This window comes from Pelodiscus sinensis, chromosome 14, assembly GCF_049634645.1.
Source record: "Pelodiscus sinensis isolate JC-2024 chromosome 14, ASM4963464v1, whole genome shotgun sequence".
In the NCBI taxonomy this organism is placed as follows: domain Eukaryota; kingdom Metazoa; phylum Chordata; order Testudines; family Trionychidae; genus Pelodiscus; species Pelodiscus sinensis.
The window spans coordinates 44,663,534-44,688,812 of record NC_134724.1 but is presented as its reverse complement, the minus strand read 5'-3'; the positions used below and the strand labels follow the sequence as shown (position 1 = coordinate 44,688,812).

At 40.1% G+C, this 25,279-nt stretch overlaps 1 protein-coding gene across 8 annotated transcripts in view; it reads left to right on the top strand.

Annotated features, from left to right (window-relative positions):
- Window positions 1-22,123, top strand: part of TJP1 (tight junction protein 1) — a 299,612-nt gene extending 277,489 nt beyond the window's left edge. For 5 of the 8 annotated variants that reach the window (XM_075897727.1, XM_075897726.1, XM_075897723.1 and 2 more), the window contains 5 exons: window positions 2,781-2,944; window positions 10,702-11,179; window positions 12,643-12,860; window positions 14,131-14,274; window positions 20,643-22,123. In XM_075897727.1, coding sequence (XP_075753842.1) covers window positions 2,781-2,944; window positions 10,702-11,179; window positions 12,643-12,860; window positions 14,131-14,274; window positions 20,643-20,737 — 1,099 coding nt within the window. In that variant the 3' untranslated portion in view covers window positions 20,738-22,123. The remainder of the gene's footprint in view (window positions 1-2,780; window positions 2,945-10,701; window positions 11,180-12,642; window positions 12,861-14,130; window positions 14,275-20,642) is intronic. The other 3 variants (XM_075897730.1, XM_075897725.1, XM_075897724.1) reach the window with 2 other exon arrangements.
- The last annotated feature ends 3,156 nt before the right edge of the window (window positions 22,124-25,279 follow it).

The following is a 25,279-nucleotide window of genomic DNA, read 5'->3' as shown; positions in this document are numbered from 1 at the left end:
ACATTTAAAACAAAGCTACGTTTTCGTAGAATACCCTTCCTTCCAAGAATAGATTTTGTTTCAGTCTACATTTTGAAGTCTAAACTAGATACTTTTTTCCCCTCTTGAATAGTTATAAATCTTCACTAGACTAACTTTTTCAAATGTAGTAGTAGAATACGCGTGAATGCCACTGTATCAGACTGTAATCTTACAAAAGCTCAATGTGTTCAATCAGTTATCAACTACATAGATAGCTAGTAATTGCTTTAAAGTAATCAAATAAAAATGAGCCAACTCATAGATGGTGACATCAAAGCTCTTTTCAGTTAGATTCTATTTTTCATCTTTGCAACAGATTTATGTGGCTTAGAAAGCAGACTATTTGAATAGCCTCTACTTTTTTTTAATTGAATGTAAGTTATATTTTTGAAGAATGTTTAAATTACCCTAAATATAAGACGGGGCCCATTCTCACTTCAATTCACACATGTTGATAATAATTAAGTGGAATTATATGTAAATTGAAAAGAATATTCCCAAATCCTGGGAGTGCAGCTAATAATATTTTCAGTTTATTACATATACCTTACTGTTTTCTTAGTGATAAAACTTTTAGAACAATATTCCCGTTGAATAGCTGGATAATTTGAGTAGCGTCCCTCTGGATGCTCCACTTTGGGTTGGTTTTTTTAATACTCCCTGCCTGTAGTCCCCGATTCCCGAAAATTAAAGAAGGGATACCGTCTAGTAAAGGTCACTTAGAATACATTCAGTGAAGGGAGGGGGGGACAGAGCGTGTGTTTTGTTAGGGATGTAAAATCCGGGTTAGAAGATTAACTGGTTTAATCAGTTAACTGCAGGAAGGGAATGGGAGGGAGGCCATTCTGGCCAGGACTGCTGCGCCGGGTGTTGCTCTGGTCGGGCAGGGTCCACTGCACCTTTCTGCAAAGCAAGGGACTGCTTCAGTCTGGCCAAGCCTGTCGTGCTTTGGGAGTAGTTGGTTCGGCTGGGCTGGAGTACCCCTTATGTGCAGTGCAGTTGGCTGGGCCAAATTAGAGCAGCCCTCCATCTGTGGTGTGCTGCAGGCAGGGGGCGGGGGTGTTGCTCTGGCTAATCTAGGCTGAGTCTACTGCACTGCACTGCGGTGGGAGAGACACTGCTCCACCCGGGCCAGAGCAGCCCCCACAAAATTACCCAGGTAAGCATGCCAATAAGGGGCTTGCTTACTGGTTAACCATCACCTCCCTTGTTAGTGTTTTGTACGTTTCTTCTCCCAGTAGGCAGAATTAAAATATTACAGTTATTTGGGTGAGTTTCTGCAGGACACGGTAGTACAGAGAAGAAAACTTTTGAATGTGTGGGCACTGATACTGAAGAGCTGAAAGAGTTTTTCTAGGGATAAGGTGTCAAAAACTTCACTTAAAACTTTCTCAGCCAATCATCTGCGGTGCAGTATTAGCTACAACATGTGTGTACTAACACAACGGTCAGATAAGTCTGCATTGCAGCCATAGTATACCAGATTCAGGGGTTCATGGGTATGGGCTCCAAAGACACTTCCTGAGTATTAATACGAGAGTCAGAGAAGCATGCATTTCACTGACAGTATATCAAATTCAGCTCACTAAAATTCTGTTTTCAGTCTAAAATTCTTTCATTGCACTCTACCAAAGTGGTGTTTAAGATAAAATAAGCCTTAGTATTTCAGTTTGATCTGAAATTAGCTACTGTGAGAGGACACTTTGAAGCCTCACCTCCCTATAATTCCTGGACAAAAGTTTCATATTAAGCACAGTGCATGATTTCTGTATATACAAATACAGTGAAGGTCTTGTCAGCATACTTATCTACTAATTTAATTGTCTCTTTGTATAATGTCTTGTCATATTAACAGTTCTAGGACTAACAAAGTATGAAGAAATAATGTGCTAAAGATAGAATGACCATTTTTCTTTCATTCTTCTGTTGCTGTTTGCTTTGCCATCACCTAGATTTCTTGGCTCTTACAATAGCTATGACTACTTGAAAAGGAACATCAAGTGGTAAGATTGACGTTGCTGTGAGGATGTTTTAAGGTGTCCTCTCACTGTTACATTTATCACAGCATTATGTGCACCTAAAATTTTAGACTATTTTGAAAGTAAGTTTGTTACAATGACCAAAACTATAGATATTTTTGAAAAATAGTTATTTCCAAGTTCATATTTTAGAGAAATTTCTCCAATACATGTGAGAATATTTGATATTTGTTTAAATTGCCTGCTTATTTAATTAGCTAAAATTTATGCACATAAAGTTAGTGAAGCTTAACTTGATTGCGTTTTAATGAAGATGGCATTGTTGAAATACCGGGTGTATTTAGCAGAGTTCTTCTGAAGGAAATCAGTCTTTCTATTGCACATCCAATTTATGCTTTTTTTTAAAAAAAACCTATATAATTGTTTTTATTAGCTACCAAAATAATAATACAGTTCTTCAATTGAAAATCCACTCACAGTAAATTGAAAATTTAGAGCTAAACATTACAAAAATACACCCAAAATGTCATCTGCCTTTTGTTTGCCACCTTTTGGTTTGTGTTACTAATCTTTTTAAAGATTTAGTATTGTCTTGAAATCTCTTGTGCTTATAAATGAATGTTTTACACTTAGGAATGGATGTTATACAGAAACTGTTATTTTTGTAGGAAGGGATGAAAATCAGGTATTGTAGAAGAAGAAATAGTGGTGAATTCAAGAACTGAGACCTTTGTAATACTGGATAAATCAGCCTAGTGTTTTTCTTTTTATTTCTGATAGGGGGAAACCTACGGATGCTGAGCCCCCTGTTGGTGAAAAGCGCTATGAGCCAGTCCCTCAAGTTACTCCTCCTCCCCCACCTCCAGTACAGTATACTCAACCTCAGCCGAGTAATAACCCTGTCGTGTTTCTTCAGGCACATCCCAAGTCTGCACTTTCTGAGGGTATGAAATCTGAAAGTCGACACATAGAATGTAGTGTTCGATTTATGCCAGTGTTCTGTTTGCCTAGTAAGACTCTCCAGTAAAAACTTAAGTTACTATCCAAACTTTAATTATTCATTTATTGCACATGAAGTTTCTGTCACTGCGGTAACTTCTATCCAAGTTTAAGTAAAACATTTAAATTAGTTGGGGGACTAGATAGAGCCAGTAGGCTCATATAAAAATATTGATTAAAGATACAGCTGTTTCAGTTAATGAGGACTCTTGCTCAGACCACTTAACCCTTAAAGATACAAAAATCTATATTTTTCAGGGACTTAGATGTATAATTTAGTAAAGAGGCTCTCCACCTTTTCTCTTTTCAGAAATCTGATTTGTCTTGTGTGCCCCCAGGTTTCACCTTAAAAACTACTTGTTTACAAAATCAGAAAAAAGAATGCAAAAGAATCATAGTACACTATTACTGAAAAATTGCCTATTTTTTCCTCATTTTTAGCATATAAAAATCAATTGGATTATAAATATTGCACTTAAATTTCAAGATATAGTATTAGTATAGTCATAATATGAAATTTTAGTTTCAACTGACTTTGGTGCTTTTTTATGTAGCCTGTTGATAAATTAGGCAAATATCTAGGTGAGTTGGTTTACCCCCAGGAAACCTCTCTGTATCGTGAGGGGTATGCATACCCCTGGATGAGAACCACTGATGTACATTAATAATAGGACTTTCACTGGTTGAAATCTGAATCACCAGCTAATGCTTTTTTAAAACAAAATCTGGAAACTGAATCTCTGGAAAAAAAAATTGATAATTGAGCCTCTTGTGTGGAAGTGTTCATATTGCAACTACTATTACATGGTAAGTGATTCTATGTTAAGTCTGAGATAAAGCAGATGAGTCTTCATACTTCCATTTTATCTTTTTCTCCTTATTGGCAGGCAGTCTCCTAGCTACTGCTCCTCCATCCCCACGTGTCTCTCTGAGCATGATACGTGCTTTCTCTGAAGTTTGCAAAATAGTGTATTTTCCTCTTTCTTTTGGCAGTCTTAACTTTTAGCTCAGTCTTATAGAATTATAGAGCTGGAAGAGACCTCAGGAGGTCATCAAGTCCAGCCCCCTGCCCAAGGCAGGACCAATCCCAACTAAATCAACCCAGTCAGGGCTTTGTCAAGCCAAGACTTAAAAACCTTTAGGGATAGAAATTCCACCACCTCCCTAGGTAACCCATTCCAGTACTTCACCACCCTCCTAGTGAAATAGTTTTTCCTAATATCCAACCTGGATCTCTCCCATTGTAACTTGAGACCATTGCTCCTTGTTCTGCCATCCATCACTACTGTGAACATCCTCTCTGATACCTCCCTTCAGGAACTTGAAGGCTGCTATCTAATCCCCCCTTACTCTTCTGCAGACTAAACAAACCCAACTCCCTCAGTCTCTTGTCATAGGTCATGTGTTCCGGTCATTTTGGTTGCCCTCTGCTGGACCCTCTCTAATGCGTTCACATCCTTTCCTTTCTATGGGGGGGGGGAGGGAGGGGAGGGTCTAGAACTGGACACAATACTCCAGATGTGGTCTCATTAGAGCGGAATAAAGGGGGTGGGGGTCTAATCACTTCTCTAGATCTGCTTAGCCAGTTGGTCCCCAGCCTGTAACAATGCTTGGGATTCTTCTGTCCTGAGTGCAGGACTCTACACTTGTCCTTGTTGAACCTCATCAGATTGATGATATACCATCTCATAGAGCTGGAAGACCTTGAGAGGTCAAATCAAGTCCCCTGCCCTCACAGCAGGACCAAGTACCATACCTGACAGATTTCCCCCAGATCCCTAAATGGCCCCCTCAAGGATTGAACGCACAACCCTGGGTTAGCAGGCCAATGCTCAAACCACTAAGCTGTCCCTCCCCGTACATGATGTAGCATAGCTTGTCTGTTGGTTCCAGACATTCCATCTACTTGTGGCTCCGTTTTACTCGGTTTCATAGAAAGGTTAGAGCAAATTTTGTGCCGTGTAAATTAGGCATACGTTTTGTGGAAAGACATGCTGCGTGTATGTACGATTTGTAAAATCATTAACTCAGGTAACAAAAGTGTAAGTGACATGCCACTATGAACTAAACTAGCGTGGGATTTCCTATGTAAAATTATTTATATGGGAAACTTACAAACACTAATTTAACTATGCATTCCTTTATTATGTCCAAAGGCCAAACACAGGCTTTTTAGGCTGGTTTAGATCAATTGTATAAGTAAAGCAGTCTACATCCAAACGGTAACAAAACATGTACTGGTTGGTTCCAGTGTGGTCAAGCAAGTATTAGCTATGAACCTATTAGTAATTTACTTTTGTACACCCTGCAACAAACAAATGGCATGATATTGCCAATTACTGCCTTCACTTAAAAACCACTTTGAGACCATTCACCCTTATTTAAAATTTACTATGTTCTTTCTTCCCAAGGCATTTCTTCCCTATCTTCTTTTTGTTCAACAGTCTTTTTTTCCCTTTGCACCTGGGTTCACTTAGGCTTTAACACCAGTGTGTGGATTGAAAAAGCATCAGGTTGGCTCATTTTAAGACCAGTTACCGTTTTGTCATCTTTACATTATCTGCAGTTCTTCAAATGAGCGCTCATGTCCATTCAACATAGATGTGTGTGCCTGCCCTGTGCAGTGCTGCCAGAAGTTTTTCCCTAAGAAGTACCCATAGGGGTTGGGTCTCCAGCAACCCCTGGAGTGGTGCATGCATGCTGCACTATATAGAGTGGCTGCCAGCCCCTCCCTCCTTCTTACTGACAGTGATGGTGCTTGGAACAGTGTGCTCCAGCCTAGGCTGTCTAAGCATTCCCTTTATATTGAAGCGCCCCATTAACATGTACTTTGCAGTTCCTTAATCTTCAGCCTGTTGAAAGACTGCCTGGGGAACAAGGCCCGACCCACTCCTCCAACTTCAAAGCCTGCTGTGTTGCAGGCCCATGTCAGTCAGTCACCCTCCTACTGACTGTTTTACATGGCAGGGGAGAGGGGGGACTTGTTAGACAAGGGTTGTATTTTGCAGGTCCTTCCTTCCCAAAAATATGAAAGAGCATAGCATTTGTCTCAAGATGCTCTTGATGGAGTCAAGGCTGACTCCGTCAGATCAGTGGTTACACTCGGCACCTGGTCCCGGTGCCTCAGTGCGCAGCACACCACCAGCATCTACAGCTCAGCATCATTTGTTGCCCTGCTAGGAGGCTGGGCAGAGACAAGTCCCCTCACAAAGATAAGGGGAAGAAGGGCAACCAGCCAGTGGACAGGCTGGAGAAGCCCCAAAAGGCACCAAGTCTGGCACCCAGGTCGCTGCCGTTGGTGTTGGAGATCTGCCTTTCCTCCAGGCCATGAGTGCATGGCGGTACCACCCCTGACACCCAGGGGGCTCAGGCACCACCCAGCATAGTCCGGACCTACTCTTCTCCAGTTTCCAAGAGGAGAGTGCCCTGAAGTTCCCATAGGTCCCCCTCGCTCTCCCCTCCCAGACTCAGCAGATGGTACTGTCTGTCTCCGTGCTGCTGGCACCATCACAGGGCATACAGTAGCCACCATCTCCGTGCTCGGCCCCAGCTTTCCCACTCAGTTGCCAAAGTGTCACAGGCCCCTTTGGTGCTGCCAGGGCCTTGTGGATCCCAAGGAAACATGGGCACACCTGCCTCCCCCCTCAACAGGTGACCAGCTCCTGCATAGTGAAGAAGGCAGTGGTCTCTTCTTCCCTGGCAGTATCCTAGCAGGACTCGAGGGATCACCAGGACCTCCTAAGGAGGATGGCCAACGGCTTGGGGCTACAGGCTGAGGAGGTGCAGGAATCCTCAGACTCATTCAGGGTCCTGGGACAGGCGGGCCTGGGCAGGATGGCATTGCCCTTGCACAAGGCGGTTGCCAAAAATCACTAAGGCTTTGTCTACACAAGTTTTTTGTGGCAGAAAATATTGAGGGACTCATTGGCATAAGTCACAATATCATTAGCATATTTTCTGCCGGTTTTTTTGCACAAGGGATTTTTGCGCAAAAAGAAGCAGCGTGAATGTTTCCCTTTTGTGCAAAACCCCCAGTTTGCACAAGATCCTTATGCCTCTCTGGGACAGGCATAAGAATCTTGTGCAAAACGAAACAGCAGAAAATATGCTAATGATGTTGCAACTTATGCTAATGAGTTTGGTAAGAAGATTTATTCTTCATCCAGCTTTCAGTTTTGGGTAGCCAAGTACCAGGCCTTGTTTGCCCGGTACAGCGTGAACACCTGAGGGACACTGGCAAAGTTTGAGGCCTCCTTGCCTGAAGTGTCTTGCAAGGAGTTAAGGCCCTCGTTGAGGAGGTTCCTCAGTGGCACTGGCGGTTCTACAAGCAGCATCTGATGCTGTGGACCCAGTCGCTCACTCCTTGGCTTTAGCCACCTGCATGAAGCGGGCAACCTGGTTCCTCCGGTCTCACATGGTCTCCTTGGCCACTATTCATCCTGAACTAGATCCTGGGGACTGGTATAAGGCCCTCGACCTCAAAGATGCATAATTCCACATTACCATCTTCAAGGGCCACAAGCGATTCCTGAGATTTGTAGTTGCAAGGAAACACTTCCAATTTGCTGTCCTCCCCTTTGGATTGTCTTCAGCCACCAGTGTCTTTACCAAGTGCATGTTGATGGGGGCGGCATACCTGGGGCATCAGGGCATTCAAATGTGCTTTTACCTGGATGATAGGCTCATCAAAGGGCTGTCCAAACAGAAGGCTCAGTGAGAAGTCTGCCACCTCCTGGACATGTGCCATCAGCTCAGCCTTCTAATAAACGAAAAGAAATAACCTCTTAGTGCCTACCCAAAGAATAGAATTCATAGGAGCGGTCCTACTCCACTTTGGCCAGAGTGTCGCTTCCCCAGGAGAGAGTCAAGGCACTGTCCACCCTCATTTGTCAGCTCATACTTGCACCCATGACTACAGCATGAGTATGTTTACACATCCTGGGGCATATGGAAGCTTGCATGTATGTGGTGCCCTGGCCAGGCTCAGGATGATAGACCTCCAGTTGTGGTTGGCCATGGTTTACACTCCGGCAAGACATTACTTGGAGTGAGTGGTGACGTTGCTGCCCCAGGTTGTCGGGCATATCATACCACCCTCAACAGCACTCCAGGTAGCTGTTAGCTGACACATTGGACTGTGTTTGGGCAGCCCACATGGGGACCCTTTGAGCCTAAGGCATGTGGCTCCCTAAGGAAAGGGTGTTCCATATAAATGTGAAAGAGCGAAGGACGATCAGGAACATGTGAGGGGTTCCTACCGCATCTCAAGAGCAGAGTCGTGCGCATACCCACGGACAACACAGCCACCATGTACTACATAAACAGACAAGGAGGAGCCCAGTCTCCAGAACGCTGCACAGCGGCAACGAAGCTCTGGGATTTTTGCGTCCTACATGACATCATTCTGGAAGCCTGTCACCTTCTGGGGGTCCGAAATGTAACTGCATACCTCAGCAGAGAGGTGTCCTCTCACCACAAGAGGGCACTGCACCCCAGTGTGTCTGCCTCCCTTTTCCAAGACTGGAGTCATCCCCTAGTAGATATCTTTGCAATGAAAGGCAATGCAAAGTGCAGATGGTTCTGTTCCAGATTCAGCCTCGAGTGGGGCTCTCTGCCAGATGCATTCCTGTACAAATGGTCGGAAGGTCTCCTTTATGCCTTTCCTCAGTTTCTCCTCATTGGCAGGGTCCTATAAAAGATCGAGAGACAGGGTAATGGTCATCCACTAATGAACCTGGTGTCCTGTGTGCTCAGGAGGCTGTCACTGATTCTGGACCTGATCTCCCAAAACCATGATCACTTGCTTCACCCAAGCCTCAGCTCGCTCAACTTGGCAACGTGGTTGATCCATGGTTGAACCTGCAGGAGCTAGCATGTTCAGGTGACGTGCAGAGGTTCTCCTTGAGAGTCAAAAGCCCTTGACACAGTCCACCTACACAGCTAAATGGACCCGTTTCTCCACATGGGCGCAGCTGCGGCAGATGGTTCCAGCCCAGGCCTCCCTTTAGGAGATCCTGGACTACTTACTAAGCCTGAAGCAGCAAGAGCTGGCCTTGGCCACCATTAAAGTCAACTTGGTGGCCATTTCTGCCTTTCACCCACCACTGCAGGGTCTCTCATTGTTCTCCCATGGTGTCACCTCTCAGTTCTAACAGGCCTGGAGCAGCTTTCCCCCCCAGTCACGGACCCTCTTGCACAGTGGGATCTGAACCTCGTGCTGTCTTGGCTCACGGGTCACCTGTTCAAGCCACTGTTGCTGTTCTCCTTAAAAGTAGCTTTCCTGATTGCCATCATCTCGGCTAGATGGGTGTTGGAGCTCCAAGCAACAAGGTCAGAACCACCATGTACGCAGTTCTTCAAAGATAAGGTCCAGCTGTGGCCACACCCGGACTTTCTCCCCAAGGTGGTGTCTGCCTTGCATGTGGACCAGGACACTTTTCTGCTAGTCTTCTACCCCAACTCTTAAATGAACAATGAGGAGAGACACCTCCACACACTGGATGTGTGTCTGGTGTTGGCTTTTTATTTGGAGAGGACATGGTCCTTCATCAGCTCTACACAGCTGTTTGTGGTCTATGTAGAACATGGGAGATGTTCCACTATCACCTCCTAGTGATTGTCTAACGTGCTAAGAGTTAGCAGGGGGCTAGGCCACCAGATTTGCTTAGGGCCTACTCCACTAGGGCTCAGTTATTTTGTGAGCTTACCTCGCACTTGTCCCAATCAGGACATCTGTAGGGTGGTGACACGTTTGTCAGTCCATGCCATCATGCAGCATAATTCCTGCTTGTCTCTGCAGACAGTGCTTACAGTCGCTTATGTTGAATGGGTATGAGCTATCACTCGAAGAAAACTGTGTTGTTACGTGTTCTGTAACTGCTGATCTTGGAGCTATTACTCATGTCTATTCAGCCTCCCACCGGTTCTGTCGGTTTCCAGCAAGAAGGAACTAAGAAGGGAGGGGCCGGAGGTGCCCTATATGGTGAGGCATTCATGCTCCACTCCAGGTGTTGCTGGGGTCCAGCTCATATGGGTACTGCTTAGGGAAAATCTTCTGGCACTGGTGCATGTGGCAGGCATGCACACCTATGTTGAATGGGCATGAGCAACACATCTCAAAGAATACCAGTTACAGAATAGATAACTCTCTTCTATTGGCACTGGTCAGAAATTGTCTTTTATTAAAGTTTTGCTTCTCTCATTACTCTTCGAATCAGATATCCTCCCTCCTTTATTTCTTTGTTTTATGTCTTATTTTCAAGGCCTTTTTTTCTACTTGCTAGTCAGAGCCTTTCTTTACAACACACAAATAAATTTTCTTAATTTAAGATAACTTTAATTCTTAAATTTCATATTTATCCTACAATTGGGAAGATAGCAGAGCTGACGTAAGAGGCATTACATACCTTCATGTAACACGCCTTTTATAGAAGATGAAAAATAGGGTATGAATCATGTATTCCTATCTCATGGTTGTGTAGGACCAGAAATGTGGGAGTAAGCCTTTATATTTCTGAAACCTATACGTTTAATGTTTCTTTTAAACTGTAATTTAATTTCAATGCTGATCTGAAACCCTTAATGCTAATTGTATGAATAACATATGATCATATCCTATTACAGTGTTTTGTAATAGACCTAAGTGTCTGAGCTCTAAAATTGAATATTAAGGCTTACCTATTGTTTCCTTTTTGTGTTACAGTTAACTCCGTGTCAATAGATTTCCAGAATTCCACAGTGTCCAAGCCTGACCCACCTCCATCTCAAAATAAACCAGCAACTTTCAGACCTTCCAGCCGAGAGGACACTGTGCAGTCTACCTTTTATCCTCAGAAAAGCTTCCCTGACAAGGGTCCGATTAATGGAATTGAGCAGACTCAGAAAACAGTCACGCCTGCTTATAATCGCTTTACAACAAAGCCTTACACAAGTGCTGCCAGGCCATTTGAGCGAAAGTTTGAAAGTCCTAAATTCAACCACAATCTCCTGCCAAATGAAACTCAGCATAAACCAGAGTTGCCCTCAAAGTCTCCAAATTCTCCTCAACCAATTTTAAAAGCACATAGCTCATTACAACCTTCTGAATTTGACAGTGGAATGGATGCATTCTCCATACAGGCAGACAAGCCTAAATATCAACCAAATAATGCTAATGCTGTGCCTAAAGCCATTCCTGTAAGGTAAGATATTTTATTTTATATGTTTTTAAAGAATGGTGTTGCTAGTGAAACTGCAGTTTTTTAGGTAGTGTTCAGTCCTGGGTTAATTGCTGTTAAATCTGCCCAGACTCTCTAGTCCCAAAATCAGAATGCCTTTCCTTGGACTAACACTGAATGCTGATCAGAGAAATTGGTGGGGAAGCATAGGGCAATGGTGTCCTGTCTCCTTGTATCCTACTTTTCAATACTGAAGTTGCATCCAGCACAGTCCTGGTCTTATATCTTTTAGTAAATATGAACATGTGTCTTGCTCTAAACAACTCTTTCTAGAAGCAGTGTTACAACTTAATATTGCAATTCAGTCTGAGTGGTCTCATAGGTGTCAGTTTATATTCTTATTTCAGGTCAGTTTTTAAAAGCATTATTTTGAAAAGAGATCAGTCACTTCAACAAATCCATATCTATTCTGCCTGGTATGAGGCCACACAATATAACTGTTTAAGAGTAACGTGCAGTTGCACATTCTCGCATTATGGAGCTACCATAAAACTGAAAAAACACTCCTTTGTAAGGCATATATTTCTGGCTAACTTGGGCATTACCTCAATTAATTTGTTTTAAAATGGGATAGTTTGTAAAATCTTGGTAAAATATTGCCTAATTTGCCATGTTTTTTTGTGATCATAATGTGTGGTTTAAATTTGTAATCGTTTTTACTGTTTTTTAAAATTCAGTAATGTAACACAAGAGTGAGCAAGTTTGCACTAAAGAAGTTGGGTTTTTTTTTAATGCCATGAGAACCTATAACACTGAATTGTTAAATTATTGGTCTCTTTCCAAAAGAGAGGAGTACTTCTGAAATTGACCTAAAATCAGTTTAAATACAATAAACTTCTTAATAAAATGTGAAGTTTTTTTCTACTCATTTGCAACATTCATTTTACAACCTGGAAAATGCCAGGATTCTAAGGGGTATTTCTTGATGTTCTAAAAGTTAGGGTGACAAATTGTCCTTATTTAAAGATAAGTGAAAGAAAAGTCTTAATGAGGTTGTATTATACTGATAATTCTTATATAATTCAAGGGGCGCTTTTGTGATTTTTTTTTTTTTTATATGATCCTAAACTCATGACAAGTGAGTTGCTGGAACAGCAGAATTCTAGTAAATTTTAGTGCTCTGTAGTTTTGCGGTAGTCTCCCCAACTATCTGAGCAGTCCAAAATATCTGGTTAATTGATGCTGTGAGTAAATTGCAAAGTTATTTTTTTCCTGGCTGCAACAGAAATATGTCTCGATATAAGTAAAAATTACACTATTTTATTTGGCTTATTTCTTAGTTGAGACTGATTATACTTCAAAAGGTCTAGCCTGCCTAATGTAACTTGTGCACTGGTAAATGTAATTCAAATTATTACAGAGCAGGTTACTGATTTGGGAGGAGGTATATAAAACAGCTAGGTGTAATGTGTCTATCTCACATTTAGCCCTTCAGCACTAGAGGATGACGAGGAGGAGGATGGACATACTGTAGTAGCCACAGCAAGAGGTGTTTTTAACAGCAATGGTGGAGTATTAAGCTCCATAGAAACAGGAGTTAGCATAATTATACCACAAGGAGCCATTCCAGAGGGAATAGAGCAAGAAATCTATTTCAAGGTCTGCAGAGATAATAGTATCCTCCCACCCTTAGACAAAGAGAAAGGTAAGAGTTGTCTTCATATCTTAATATGCTATCTATTACTATTCATTATCTATCTAAGCACTGACTGCAAAACATTGGAAAACATTCTGCCTCAAGAAGTTCACAAACGAAGTTCAGAGGAAGCAGTATTGTGTTATTCTTTCAGGTGGGAAAATAATCCAGGGTGTGTCTCTATTTTGATTCTTAATTTTTAACATCCATGTCTGTAGTGACATGCACAAATGAAACTTTTTAATAGATTTTGAAAATAATTTTTTAGAAAGGACAGTCATAGCTTCATTATCTCTAGTCATTGAAAGGGTTTCCTCACATGATAATAGGTCTTGAAAGCAGTATTCAATTTCTTTGTCAAAACTTATCCAAATAGATTGAGAAAATTTACCTTAAATGCTGGAAGTTTCAAAGACAAAATAACAGCCAAATTGTTTCTTTCCTTCTTTGCTTTATGAAAATAGGCACAAAATAAGGAACTAGGCAACCAAGTTTTTTCAGACAAGTAATTGCTGAATGACTATTGCTGTTTTCTAAAATATATACTTTTTACTGTAGGTTAAAGTGGCAAGTAGTAGAGCATATAATCTGAGGAATCTTTTATTGTAGTCAATTTGCTTTATCAATAGTCATCCCAGGACCTGGGCAAATGGAAATTGGTCGTTCTTTAGATGTATATAAACACGTCATTTAAAGTAAGTTAAGGAGAAGTTTCTCTCCTTCAGAACTTTAATTTCAGGCTTTAACAACTGAGGCTTTATTGGTACTTTGCAACACAAGATCGAAAGCAACCCCAGACCTGTCATATGAATATGAGATTGTTTAATTGAGGAGCATGCTCTTGTTACCATCTTGAGCAATTGCATGCAAAAATAAAAACTCAAAATTCCTTATACCATGCCTTTTGACTCCCTCTCGATTAAAGCTATAATGTTTTGGCAAGGCTCTGAGAGGTTTGTGTGTCAGTCTCTGGTACAGCACATATTGGGAATTGCAGGTCAAAAAAATCCTAATGTAGTCAGATAGTCTGACATGTTTGGCCCTATACCTTTCATCTTGGAAGGAAGCGATCCAGTCCAGTCGAAATTAACTGGAGTATGCTAATGATAGACAACCACAAATAATTTTGCTGAGTAGCTCTGTCGTATTTGCAAGGTTGAATTTTCATAGGATTCCTTCATATTTTGCTCATTTGGTGTGTGTGAAGAAATATTGAATGTATTTCAAGGAGAACAGGTTTCCACTGGTAACCTTTTATATTTCTTTCTCTTGACTGTAGGTGAAACATTGCTTAGCCCATTGGTCATGTGTGGGCCCCATGGACTAAAATTCCTGAAGCCAGTGGAGCTGCGCTTACCACATTGTGCGTCTATGACTCCTGATGGTTGGTCTTTTGCTCTAAAATCCTCCGACTCCTCGTCGGGTATGCTGTCCTCCCTCTGTCCTTTTGGGGCTTTTGGTTGCTATCGTGTAATTTAAGATCACTTGGCTGAAGGAGACAGTGTGTAATATATAACTCAATCATTGTATTTGTGTCAAACTCTCCATTTCACTTTCATTACATGTGCAAATTCATGACTAAAATCATGACTGACAAATCAAAATGGTAAAGGAAATTCAGTATTGTATTGCATATTTTATCTTGATCCATTAAATGGCATCACACTTTTCCACTTTTTCTTCTTCCATGAGAACTATTACAGCTGCAAAGTCTTAATTTGCACTCAAATTTGAGTAAATGATGTACCCCTAATTGGCTTTCATCCACAAGCTCATGTGTTTGGTTTAATTGGCCATATAGTTCTTTGGCAAATTGTAAACTTAACCTACACTTGCATAAATCACGACTTAATACGTGTTAACTGTTTTCATGTTTGCAAGTTGATGATTACAATCAAATCTTTTAAGAATACTGTGTTTCTCTGTAAAACATTTTACAGTTGGTTCTATATGTCTGGATTTTCCACAAGACTTGTTTTGCTTGCTTCTGCCTGTTTCTTCACCACCTCCTTTTTGCACTCAGAATAATTGAAAGAGGCTTTTCATAGTTGAAGTTGCAAACAAGGTTCATTTTTATATACCTGTTCTTTTTTCTTCTATACTCACTACTGCTTTGCCCCCTTTTTACCTGGATCAGAGAAAACATTGTTGTCTGAAATTCTGGGTGATCAGTATTAGGCTGAAGTAGAATTCTTATGTAAGTTTCAAGCAATTTCATGAAATGTGTGTGAAGATGACAGCAATTTAAAAATATCTGCACATTTGAAAAAAAACCAAGGTTTTATTCAGCTATTTTCTCACATTACAATGGAAGGATTTACATCCCTAATGTGTACATATCTGTATATAATATTTAAACAGTACTTCTGTATACAGTATTTAAAACAAAATGTATTGTCATTAATGTGTCTATACCTGTCAACCAATGTGTTGACATTGAAAAATTAAAACATCAGTTTTCATGATGGAGATTCAATTTAGAAAAGTTAAAATTTGGATGGTGTTTATGCTATTCTGTGCATGTGTTCCATACATCTACTTAACTGTATGTACATATTTGAATTGTTAAAACATTGATACTTAAGTGGTGAGGACCCAAAAAATCCACCATCACTCCATACAACTTTTTAAAAGGCACTCATATTTTGTAACAAGAATCTATTCATGAATTTACTTGAAATGAAAGGAGAAACACTAGTCCTCCCAAATAGTCATCAAAACTTCTTTAAGATAGATCTTTTTTCCTCTTAAATCAGCCTCTGTATGTGAGAGAGAGAGAGAGAGAGAGAGGGATAAAACATTATCAAGTACTAACACTTTCTGTATTGGAGTTATTAATACAACATTTTATTCTGTTTAACTGAAATGGGATGTATCAGTAATCTTGCTTTTTGAGACAATTTCAGAATTAGGCAATTCTGTCTTCTGATATGTAAGTAGACCATACTGTGTCTTAAATAAATATTTATTTTCTCTTTTTAAAATAGCTGGTTACAGGACTCTGATTTTTCAGGTGCCTTTATAATAGTCGTTTGTAACACTATGGTGCTTTTTCTATTCAACCTTTTGCTCAATCTCAACTTTTTCTAAGTTGTTTCCATGTATTGTTCTTTAAATGAATATTTAATTAAATATACTGACCTACTCTCTGCAACACAAGTATTTCTGACTAACGTATATTATCCCCTAAATACCTGGAATTCTTGTTTAATCTCATTTTAACTTTGACTGGAGAGAATTTAAGTTACACCTTTAAATGATTTAACAGTACATTCATTGCCTTTTATATTACACTCGCACTCTATTTGATATTGCACGGCCATTACTTTGATGGACTTAAATGTGCAAATCACGGGGAAGTAGTCTTAAACTTGTGGAGCAAGTTATATTTTGTGTTGGTTAAATCTAATCTATACCTTAGGCATGTGTGTCAAAGTGTTTTAGATTGACACAATTTTGAGATTAGAATCTACCCTTATTACAATCTAACTTTTAATCTTTCACAAATGTAATTAGGGTTTTTATAAAGACTTGGGCTTTATATTGAATGGAATTGCTGTATTTACAGAACTGAAAATCTTCCAACAGCACTAAAGTTCTATTTAAGAACAGTTAATTATTAACATATGTTGGCTACAACCAGCTGATCTTTTTTTAAATTCTCTAAATACGCAGGTCAGGTCCCGTAGGCCACTTTTTGTTTTACTCAGTCTCCAAATCAGATGGTGTTGTCATTTCAGCACATTGTTTAATTCATGTTTGTTTTCATGGGTTTCTCTAAAAAATTATGTTGAATTTACTTCTGTCGTCTTTAACACCACAGTTTGAGATGGCATTATGCAAATTAGGTTACGTATTTTGGGCCCATTTTACTGAAATTATATAGTGCCATCTATGTTTATCTCAGTTTACCACTGAAATGATGGAATGAGGACACTATATTTTGCACCAGCAACATCTTGCAGTGGTTTATTGGGTGGGGCACTTCACAAGTTGAAACGACAAGATACAATAAGTATCGACTGGAATTCACCTAAATTCTGTGAATTGCAATTAAAACGAATCCCTCTGTTTTTAAAGAATGTCAGAGGAGCTTTAGTGACCATAAATGTGCAACATCTGTTATAAATCTCATCTTAAGTAAATACCAGCAAATTACCATCTGATTAGAACATCAGTGCTTTGGCAAAGTGTCTCCTGAAAAATCAATAGTTCTTTGAGTGGCTGCAGATATGTGTACCATTTAGATGTGCAAGTGCCCAGCGCACCAAAGCTATACATAGTATCCTGGCAGTACCTTTTAGGGGTGACAGTGTCCTGACCCCACTCACTTCCTTCTGACTGCATGAAGAGAGAGTTGCAGCCAGGCCTGCCAACGAGGAGTCAGGGGCAGTGCATAATGTATGGCAGGCCTTTCAGCTTCACGTTCAGGGAACAGTGCATGATGCTCATGAACAATATCACTGTGATATACTATGTCAACAAGCAGGAGAGAGCCCATTTCAGTCAACTTTGTCATGGATTAAAAAAATGTTGGCACTTGTACATCAAAGGAAGTCCTGCTACTAGTGGCTCGCTTACCAGTCTCTGAGAATCAGATGGTCGATGATGTAAGCTGAATCTTCTTGGACAAGCACAAGTGGTTGCTGAAGAACAGTGCGCTGTGGGCCCTTTTCCAAGAATGGGACAGCTCTTCTATTGACCAACAGACAAAAACAAAGAAAAAAAACACCACAGGAAAGGTCATCAGTTCTGTTTCCGAACTGGACACAGTCTAGGATGTCTCACAAACAGATTTAATCTGAATTGGGGTCAGAACTACTGTGTGCCTTCCCCCATCTTTCTTATGCTTCAGGTTATCCTTGAACTCTGATCATGATTTTACCAGCATGGCCAGATAATATTGGTGCTCCAATCTCCATGTACTGCTAGTTTAACCTCCCAAGTCTTTCTATTTTCTCCCTAACCTGTTGACTCAAGATCATGACCTGGTGTTCATCTGGAACAGTCTGCACTTTACCATGTGGAATATTGTGTGGCAAGGTCAGGAATGTTCAGAAGCAGTTAGGGAAGTTCTGCTTTGTAGTAGAAAAAAATTATCTGTTAAGGCCACTTATTTATCTAAGAGGAAGCAGTTTTTCATGTGGCTCATCTCTGAGGCAATTCCTCGTGTGTCAATCCAGATTAAGAATATTTTGGACAATTTGTTGCAGTTGAAATCTTTGGGCCTGGTCCCTTAGCTCCTTAGCTGTGATTTCAGCTTTCTACAGTCCTTTTTGGGGAAGTCAGTATTCTGAATCCTATTGAAGAGAGGCTTCTGAAAGACACCCTTTCTCTATTTCCACCAGTGATATGGATGGTGCCATTTTGAAACTTTAATATGGTGCTGACCACACTAATGGCTTCACCATTAGAACTGATGATAATATGCTCATTGGCTCTCCTCTCCCAGAGGATTACCTTCCTGGGAGTTATCACATTCACTGGACAAGATAATAAATTGGAAGTCTTAATGGCTGACTCCCTGCATGCTCAGCTCTGCAAAGCCAAAGTCATTTTAAGACCACACCCAGAATTTCAGCCACATGATTTGCCTTAACCAGATTACTCTATAGCAGCAATCACTAGGTTACAACCTGGAACTGAGGGACTGTGGTCCTAAACTCTCCTGCTTGAAGTGTCTCCCATAAAGCTATGACAACAGAAGCACCAACTCACTCATTCCCACCCCCATCCCCCTCCGCACTGTGATCTTTCAACCATCACTATGTGGAGCCCAATACCCAGCTATGTTGTGTGAATGTTTGAACCCCTCTGATGGCTACTTTCTCTGCATGATTCATCTTTCCAGTCTTGCTCCCTATAAATATCCAATCTTCACTGCTCAAGGCTCCCTTGGGCAAAGCAAGATTGGTAATATTTGCCACTTCTTCATTGTAAAGTGGACATGCACCCGCTTTTGTCAGCAGAGCTGAGATACCCTAAGTGCTTCAATCTCAAACATACATAAAATATAAAGCAGATTTATTAACTACGGAAAGTGGTATCAGGAGGTTAAATACCTGTGAATTATATATAAAAAAAAAGAGTGTTGACCAATTGCAAGTGTAGACACAGCCAAAGTCATCTCTGCGTTCTTTTTGATGGACTATCAACACTTGTCTGCCCCTTCTTTATTGTAGCTGAAAGACTAGTTGTGGGAGTGTACCAACCTCACAACATATTTCAGTAGCACATACATAGCACTACTTTATAACATCGTATACAGTGACAGTATATACAAACCAGCACAATATTAATGTTCAGGAGATCCAAACTTTTGAAGGATGCAGATATCTGCAGATACAAAGTTGTTAGCCACAAATTTTCAGGGTTCTAGATAAAAAAAGTTTTATCTGTATCTGCAAAAATGAGTCACAGATATCCACTTCCATATCAGATCATACTGGTGAATATGGAGGTTCAAAGGTGCTACTTTGAAATATAGTGTCAAACTTCACTGTATAAGTTTTCCCCAAACCACATTTGGGTGAAGAACATCATCATTTTCATATCTTAGATGTGAGAAGATATTTGGCATTTTATCTGGAAAGAATACGTAATTTTGTTCATTACCTCATCTAGTTGCATCTTAAATTGAGTGGATGAAAGGAGAGTTGATTTCAGCTCAAACCATTTCTAAATGGATAACTGTCTATATTACTACAACTTCTGGAGTGACTTAGATTACATCCCCAAAGTCGTCATGACCAAAAAGCTCAAGCAACATCAATAGCATTTTTAGTGATGTTTCCCTAGTGTATATGTACAGAGACCGCTTTGTGGTCCCAAGTGCACACCTTTGTTAGACATTATGCTGTCTCATAGCATGAAGGGCTGTTGGATTTCAGGAAGGCAGTTCTGCAGTCACAGTTTAAATAGACTGAGCCCCACCTCCTCATTAAATGGCTTGAGAGTCACCTGAGTGGCATACATGTCTGCAGACATTCAATGAAGAGAGATCTGTGTTGTAACTGTTGTCCAAATGGGGCTGCAGACATGTATTTACCCTCTGTCCCTTCTATACCAGCCTCTAGCCTAAGGTTTGGTGTGAAGAATTAATTGGGATTGGGACAGTGCCACCCTTACATAGTCAGGGGAAGGACCACACGCACCATCCTTGCTAGGCATATTTCTCAGCCTTTGATGCATTGAGCATGCACAAAGCTGAGTGGAATACATGTCTGCATCCACACTTTGAAGAACAGCTACACCACAGGTAAGTAAGCCTATTTTTTCCAGACAGTTATAATTTGCTGCTGGTATTCTATGTTTGGTTACAAAATTACTCCTATTAGAAAATAAAGTTCCCACTACTTCACAGAGAGGAGAACTTGAGTTTTGACTTTGTTAAATTATTAAACAGATTCTTGAAGGATTAGTCAATGAAATGTTGTAAAATGTCCGAACTTTTTGGTTTTTTTTAATATGGAATTCCTATCTGCATCCCATATAGAGTAGAGGTATAATCGTTTGAGGGGAAAGCACTACGTTGGTGCTCCTGCAGAGCAAATTCATTGTCTATGTACAACAGTTCTCGAATACCAATAACTCTGCTTCTAATTACAACAAGCTGTTTATGAAAACTGTACCATTCCTTGGACTTTTTCTGAATAAAATAAAAACTGTACTTTTTATTGCAAAACTTGTTGATTCTGAACTAAAAGGTACTATCCAAAAACATGGATCTTTCAAAATGTGCACTCTTTGATGTTGGATTCTAAACACCAACATTGTGTTTTCCTCCCACAGGTGACCCCAAAACCTGGCAGAACAAGTCTCTTCCCGGAGATCCAAACTATCTTGTTGGAGCAAACTGTGTTTCAGTCCTTATTGACCACTTCTAGTCCTTAATTTAGCTGACTGAGTAAATAATGTGAAACTGAGATGGACCTTACATATAAACTGAACGACACTATCAAGTATTAAAGGATCTTAGTGTTTAAGCATCTTGCTTTAACTAGCAATGGTTAGCAAGTACACTCTTGAACCATGGTCAGAATACATGCCACAAACAGAAGTGTGCTATGGAAACAAGGTGGGGTTCTTGTGGGTTCTGAATGTTGTTCTTTTTAAATACACAGCTAATGTTTCATTGTTAAAAATTTAAATACATAGAAAAGAATCGAATTTGGTTTATAGTCCACTGGTTGAATTTGGCATGAGGTTTTTTTGGGGGGATTTTTTGTTTTTTCTTTTGTGTGTTAAAATACACAATACAATATTTTCATCTCTGGTTTTTAGATGGCTCTTTTGGTGTACATGTCCCATAAAGTAGTGGTAAACTTATGACTAGCACAACTTAGATGTTTTCCTCTACTGTGAGGCTTAAAAAAGCACGTTTACTTACTGTATATGAAAACATGTTTGTCATGGGAAAGATAGAAAGCATGTGAGATGACTATGGTTCATTTGCCTCTGTGGATTTGTAAATTAACCAACCAGATTATTACAGACATGTTAACCAGCAGGGATGCCTTACCCTCATGTTTTTAATAGTCTTAGCTCTCTAGTTCTCTGTATTACTAAGTTTGTATGGCTTTTGTGCTTAACTGGATAATATATCATGAAACAGATTGACAAAGTGACTTTTATGAACTTGCTGGTTTAGAGAACAAGTACTGTTTCTTTTGATCAACCAGAAGAGAACCAGAAGAAAATGATGGTATGTTTTCTGCTATGCATTTGAAAATTTATAGATGTTATAGAATGCCTGTATATAATGCGTGCATACCACTTTTGTTCTTGGTTTGTAAATTAACTTTTATAAGCTTTACCTTTTTATATATAAATATATATAAAAACAAAACAAAGTTTCTTAAGGATATCTTTGTATTCTCATACCTTTTGAGCCTTGAACTTTCACATCTGCAGCAATAAAGCAACATTTCTACAATATACAAACAAGGACATTTTTTTTAAAATGCACAATGTTGTTACCTTTTTAAGTGCTGCATTTGAAGAATATAACTTGGAATTCTCTAGTTTGATTAAAAACTTAAATATCCCTACTGTAATTTGTGATAAGGATGCTATACTATGTGCCCTGAAATGTATTTTTTTACTAATAGACAATTTATTATGGCACATCAGCACTACTACTGTTTAGATAATATACCACTGCATTCTGTTAATCAGTTATTAGCTATTCAGGTGTGGCTGATTTCTTTTTCTTTGCAGTTATTAAAATTACACATTTCTAAATATACAGAATAAAACTGTTTTTAAAATAATCAAGGATATTTTCAGTATGTTATTGTTTCTAAAATGCATTTATGTGCACGCACCCTTCCAAATCAATGTAGTCTGTTTTAAGGACCGGATTCTGCCATCCTTACTCGCAATAAGTCAAGCTTTACTTTTGAGAGACTCCCCGCTGAATAATCTACAATATCACTGCAAACTAATTAAAGGTGCAATTGTGGCATTAAGCCGGTGGGGCGACTTGAGAGTAGGTGTTACTCAAAGCAAGTATGAGTGGCAGAATTGTGCTATGGGTAAGTTAAGTTCTTTATCAGCTACATAAATTAGTTTCTAAAACATGCTGGCAAGTTAAGAAACACACTTTCATTTTCTGAGATTTATTCCAAGAAAGATAAAGGGAAATCCAATATAGGGTAGGCACTAGAAGGTCTTTGATGACAACTTGGTCATAATATTGTAGGTTTAGTTTATTGTATGTCTGAAACCAAAAGTTTAGAATAGGATTTGCACTAAATAAAAATCAACTGTCCCTTGGCTACGTTTAGGATAAAAGACAAAACCTCTCCTTTGATTGCTCCATATTGTAAAATTAATGGGCTGTACAATCAATGTGCACAGTATTTTTCTAACTTAAATTGAAGATTTCACTGGAATTACATTTGCAGAGCGGTCACTTAAATGTTCAGTCACTTATTATAGTTAAGTATAGTCTGATTCTGGGGGCCCTATCTAAACTCTCTAAATACTTCTAAAAATCACCGTCAGGTTTATAAGCCACCTTTAGTTTGTTCTTACTGGGTATATAGTTAGCAGACAACGACAAATACGCTGCTGCTACTTATAAGGGCTCAGTTGAACCAGTCCAAAGTAGTGCAAGATGTGTTCAACATTTTCTTCAAATGTTTCAATAGTTGTTGTGGTTATCTGTCTCACGGACTCCCACAGGGTATGTCTACACTACCACCCTAGTTCGAACTAGGGTGATAGTGTAGACATACCCATAGAGGGGACTTGTGGGAGTTGGAATCCAGAGTTGAAAAAATGCTGCAACAATTTTTAATGTGAATTGTAAATGCCAATATAAAAATATACACGAGCTCAAACCAAGAAATTTGTAACTTAAGGCGAATACAACACTTGGCAAATGGGAGTCACTTAAGGGATTGCAAAACCTGTATGCCATGTGGACCAACTGCATCAGTGTTGTTAAAGCATAGATATTGACTACACTGTTATTACAATACAATGCACAGTATAATTGCCAGTTTTGCTTTGAGTAGGTGTTTCAAGTCCACAGATAGGAAATTTCAAGCCATACATGCAGATGCAGTACTGAAAATGAGCAGTTAATAAAGCTACCATTTTTTTAATCAATGATTATCGTCATTCACATCAAACATTTCACAGTTTCTTACCCCCTTCAGTTAATGTCAAGTGATTTGACTTTGATTTCACATCCAAAAGGAAGATGTTGGAACTTTGAGTGGGACTTTACCCCTCCTTTTGGTTTTGAAACCACAAAAAATTAAAGTGGCTATTAGATTCCAATCTTTTCATGTTCCCAGTTGCGGGGAGGGGGGAGGGGGAGGGGGAGGAGTAATATCCCAAGACACACACATTTTCCAACAGATGCAACTTTATGAAATTAGCTATAGCTGTGGTTTCCAACCAGTTCTGAAGGAAGAGTTCACTACTGCTATAGTGAACTAGCCATACTCAACTGGACAAATAGCCACCTGTGGCTAGCATGTTGGACACCATGGAACTGCAGTATAAAATAGTAGCTACTTCTGAAAACCAGCAAGTATTGTGATTAGTCAGTCCAACTCCCCCACCCCAAACACCCACTATTATATGCTCAAGTTCAATGTGTAGGCTCCTTTTTATTGCTTCTAATCCTTCCTCTTTGTGGCCTCTGTAAGCTCCTTTAGGGAAGGAAACTTGCCTTCATGAGTGTTAAGTGCTTTCTCCCCACCCCCAAAAAAAGGGGGAACTCTACTTCCCTCAACCTGGGAGCTAGATCCATTAAATTCACTAGAAATGTTTTCAACTAGGGAAGTAGCAAAAACTTTAAATCTACAAGGAATAAGAAGACTTATACTGCAACACAATTCCATACCACCCAGGTCAACGGTCTTGGGCTTGTGGAGCTAAAAATAGAAGCATGTATGTTTGGACATGGGTTGAAGACTGAGATGCTTCCCCCAGCAGGATCAACATAGGGGCATATGAATTGGAGGTTTTGTTGGCACCGTTATGCTGGTCAGAAATGTGTGACTTTTGAAGAAAACAAATCAAACCACATCCCTGGTTGAGGTAGTAATGCCAACGTAATCCTCGATTGGCTGCTTTTAGTCTACATGTATTTGTAGTCTTAAGGCTTGTCTACACTGAAAATTATTGGCATAGCTACATCTCTTGAGATGTGAAAAATCCACACTCCACAGAGATGTAACTATGCTGCACTAACCCCAGCATAGGCAGTGCAAGGTTAATAGCGGTTGACCTGGCTATCATCTCTCACGAAGATAGATTAATATGGTGATGGGAGAACGGTTTCTGTCGCTGTAGGGAGTGTCTACACCAGGGATCTCAAACTCCTGGCCTCTGGGCCAACACTGGCCGGAGCGATTTGCACAATCTAGCCCCAGGACTCCCAGTGGGCTGGGGGGGAGTGAAGGACTCTCCATTATTGGTCTATAAGCCCCGCCCCTTCCAGCCATTACTCTCCCCTCTCCCCACCATGGCACCCCATTCTCCAGTACGCAACTTCAGGGATCACAGGGAGACTTGGTGCCTCACAGTGGCAGTGGAGGCACCAGTCACGCCCCCTGCACTCCCCATTGTTGCAGGAGGAGTGAAGCGCACTGGGCGAGATTTTGCTGAAACACCTCAAGTACAGGGTGATAGCCTAATCTCTATGCTTGTTATTTCATTACCCTCAATAATGGTAAATTATTCTCTGCATTCTGAATTAGTTCTGTGAAGACACAATGTTTAAACAAGCCTATGGGCTGTGAGGATTAAAATTACAATTTTTTAGATCATGCTGGAGGGAACACACCTGGGATACAGTTTTTGCAATATATCTTGAGCACTACAGTGGAGTACAAAGTCTTTTCTCCAGCTCTCAAAGCACAGTAGCTACCCCACAATGATCATTATTTGTACAGAAAAACTCAGTT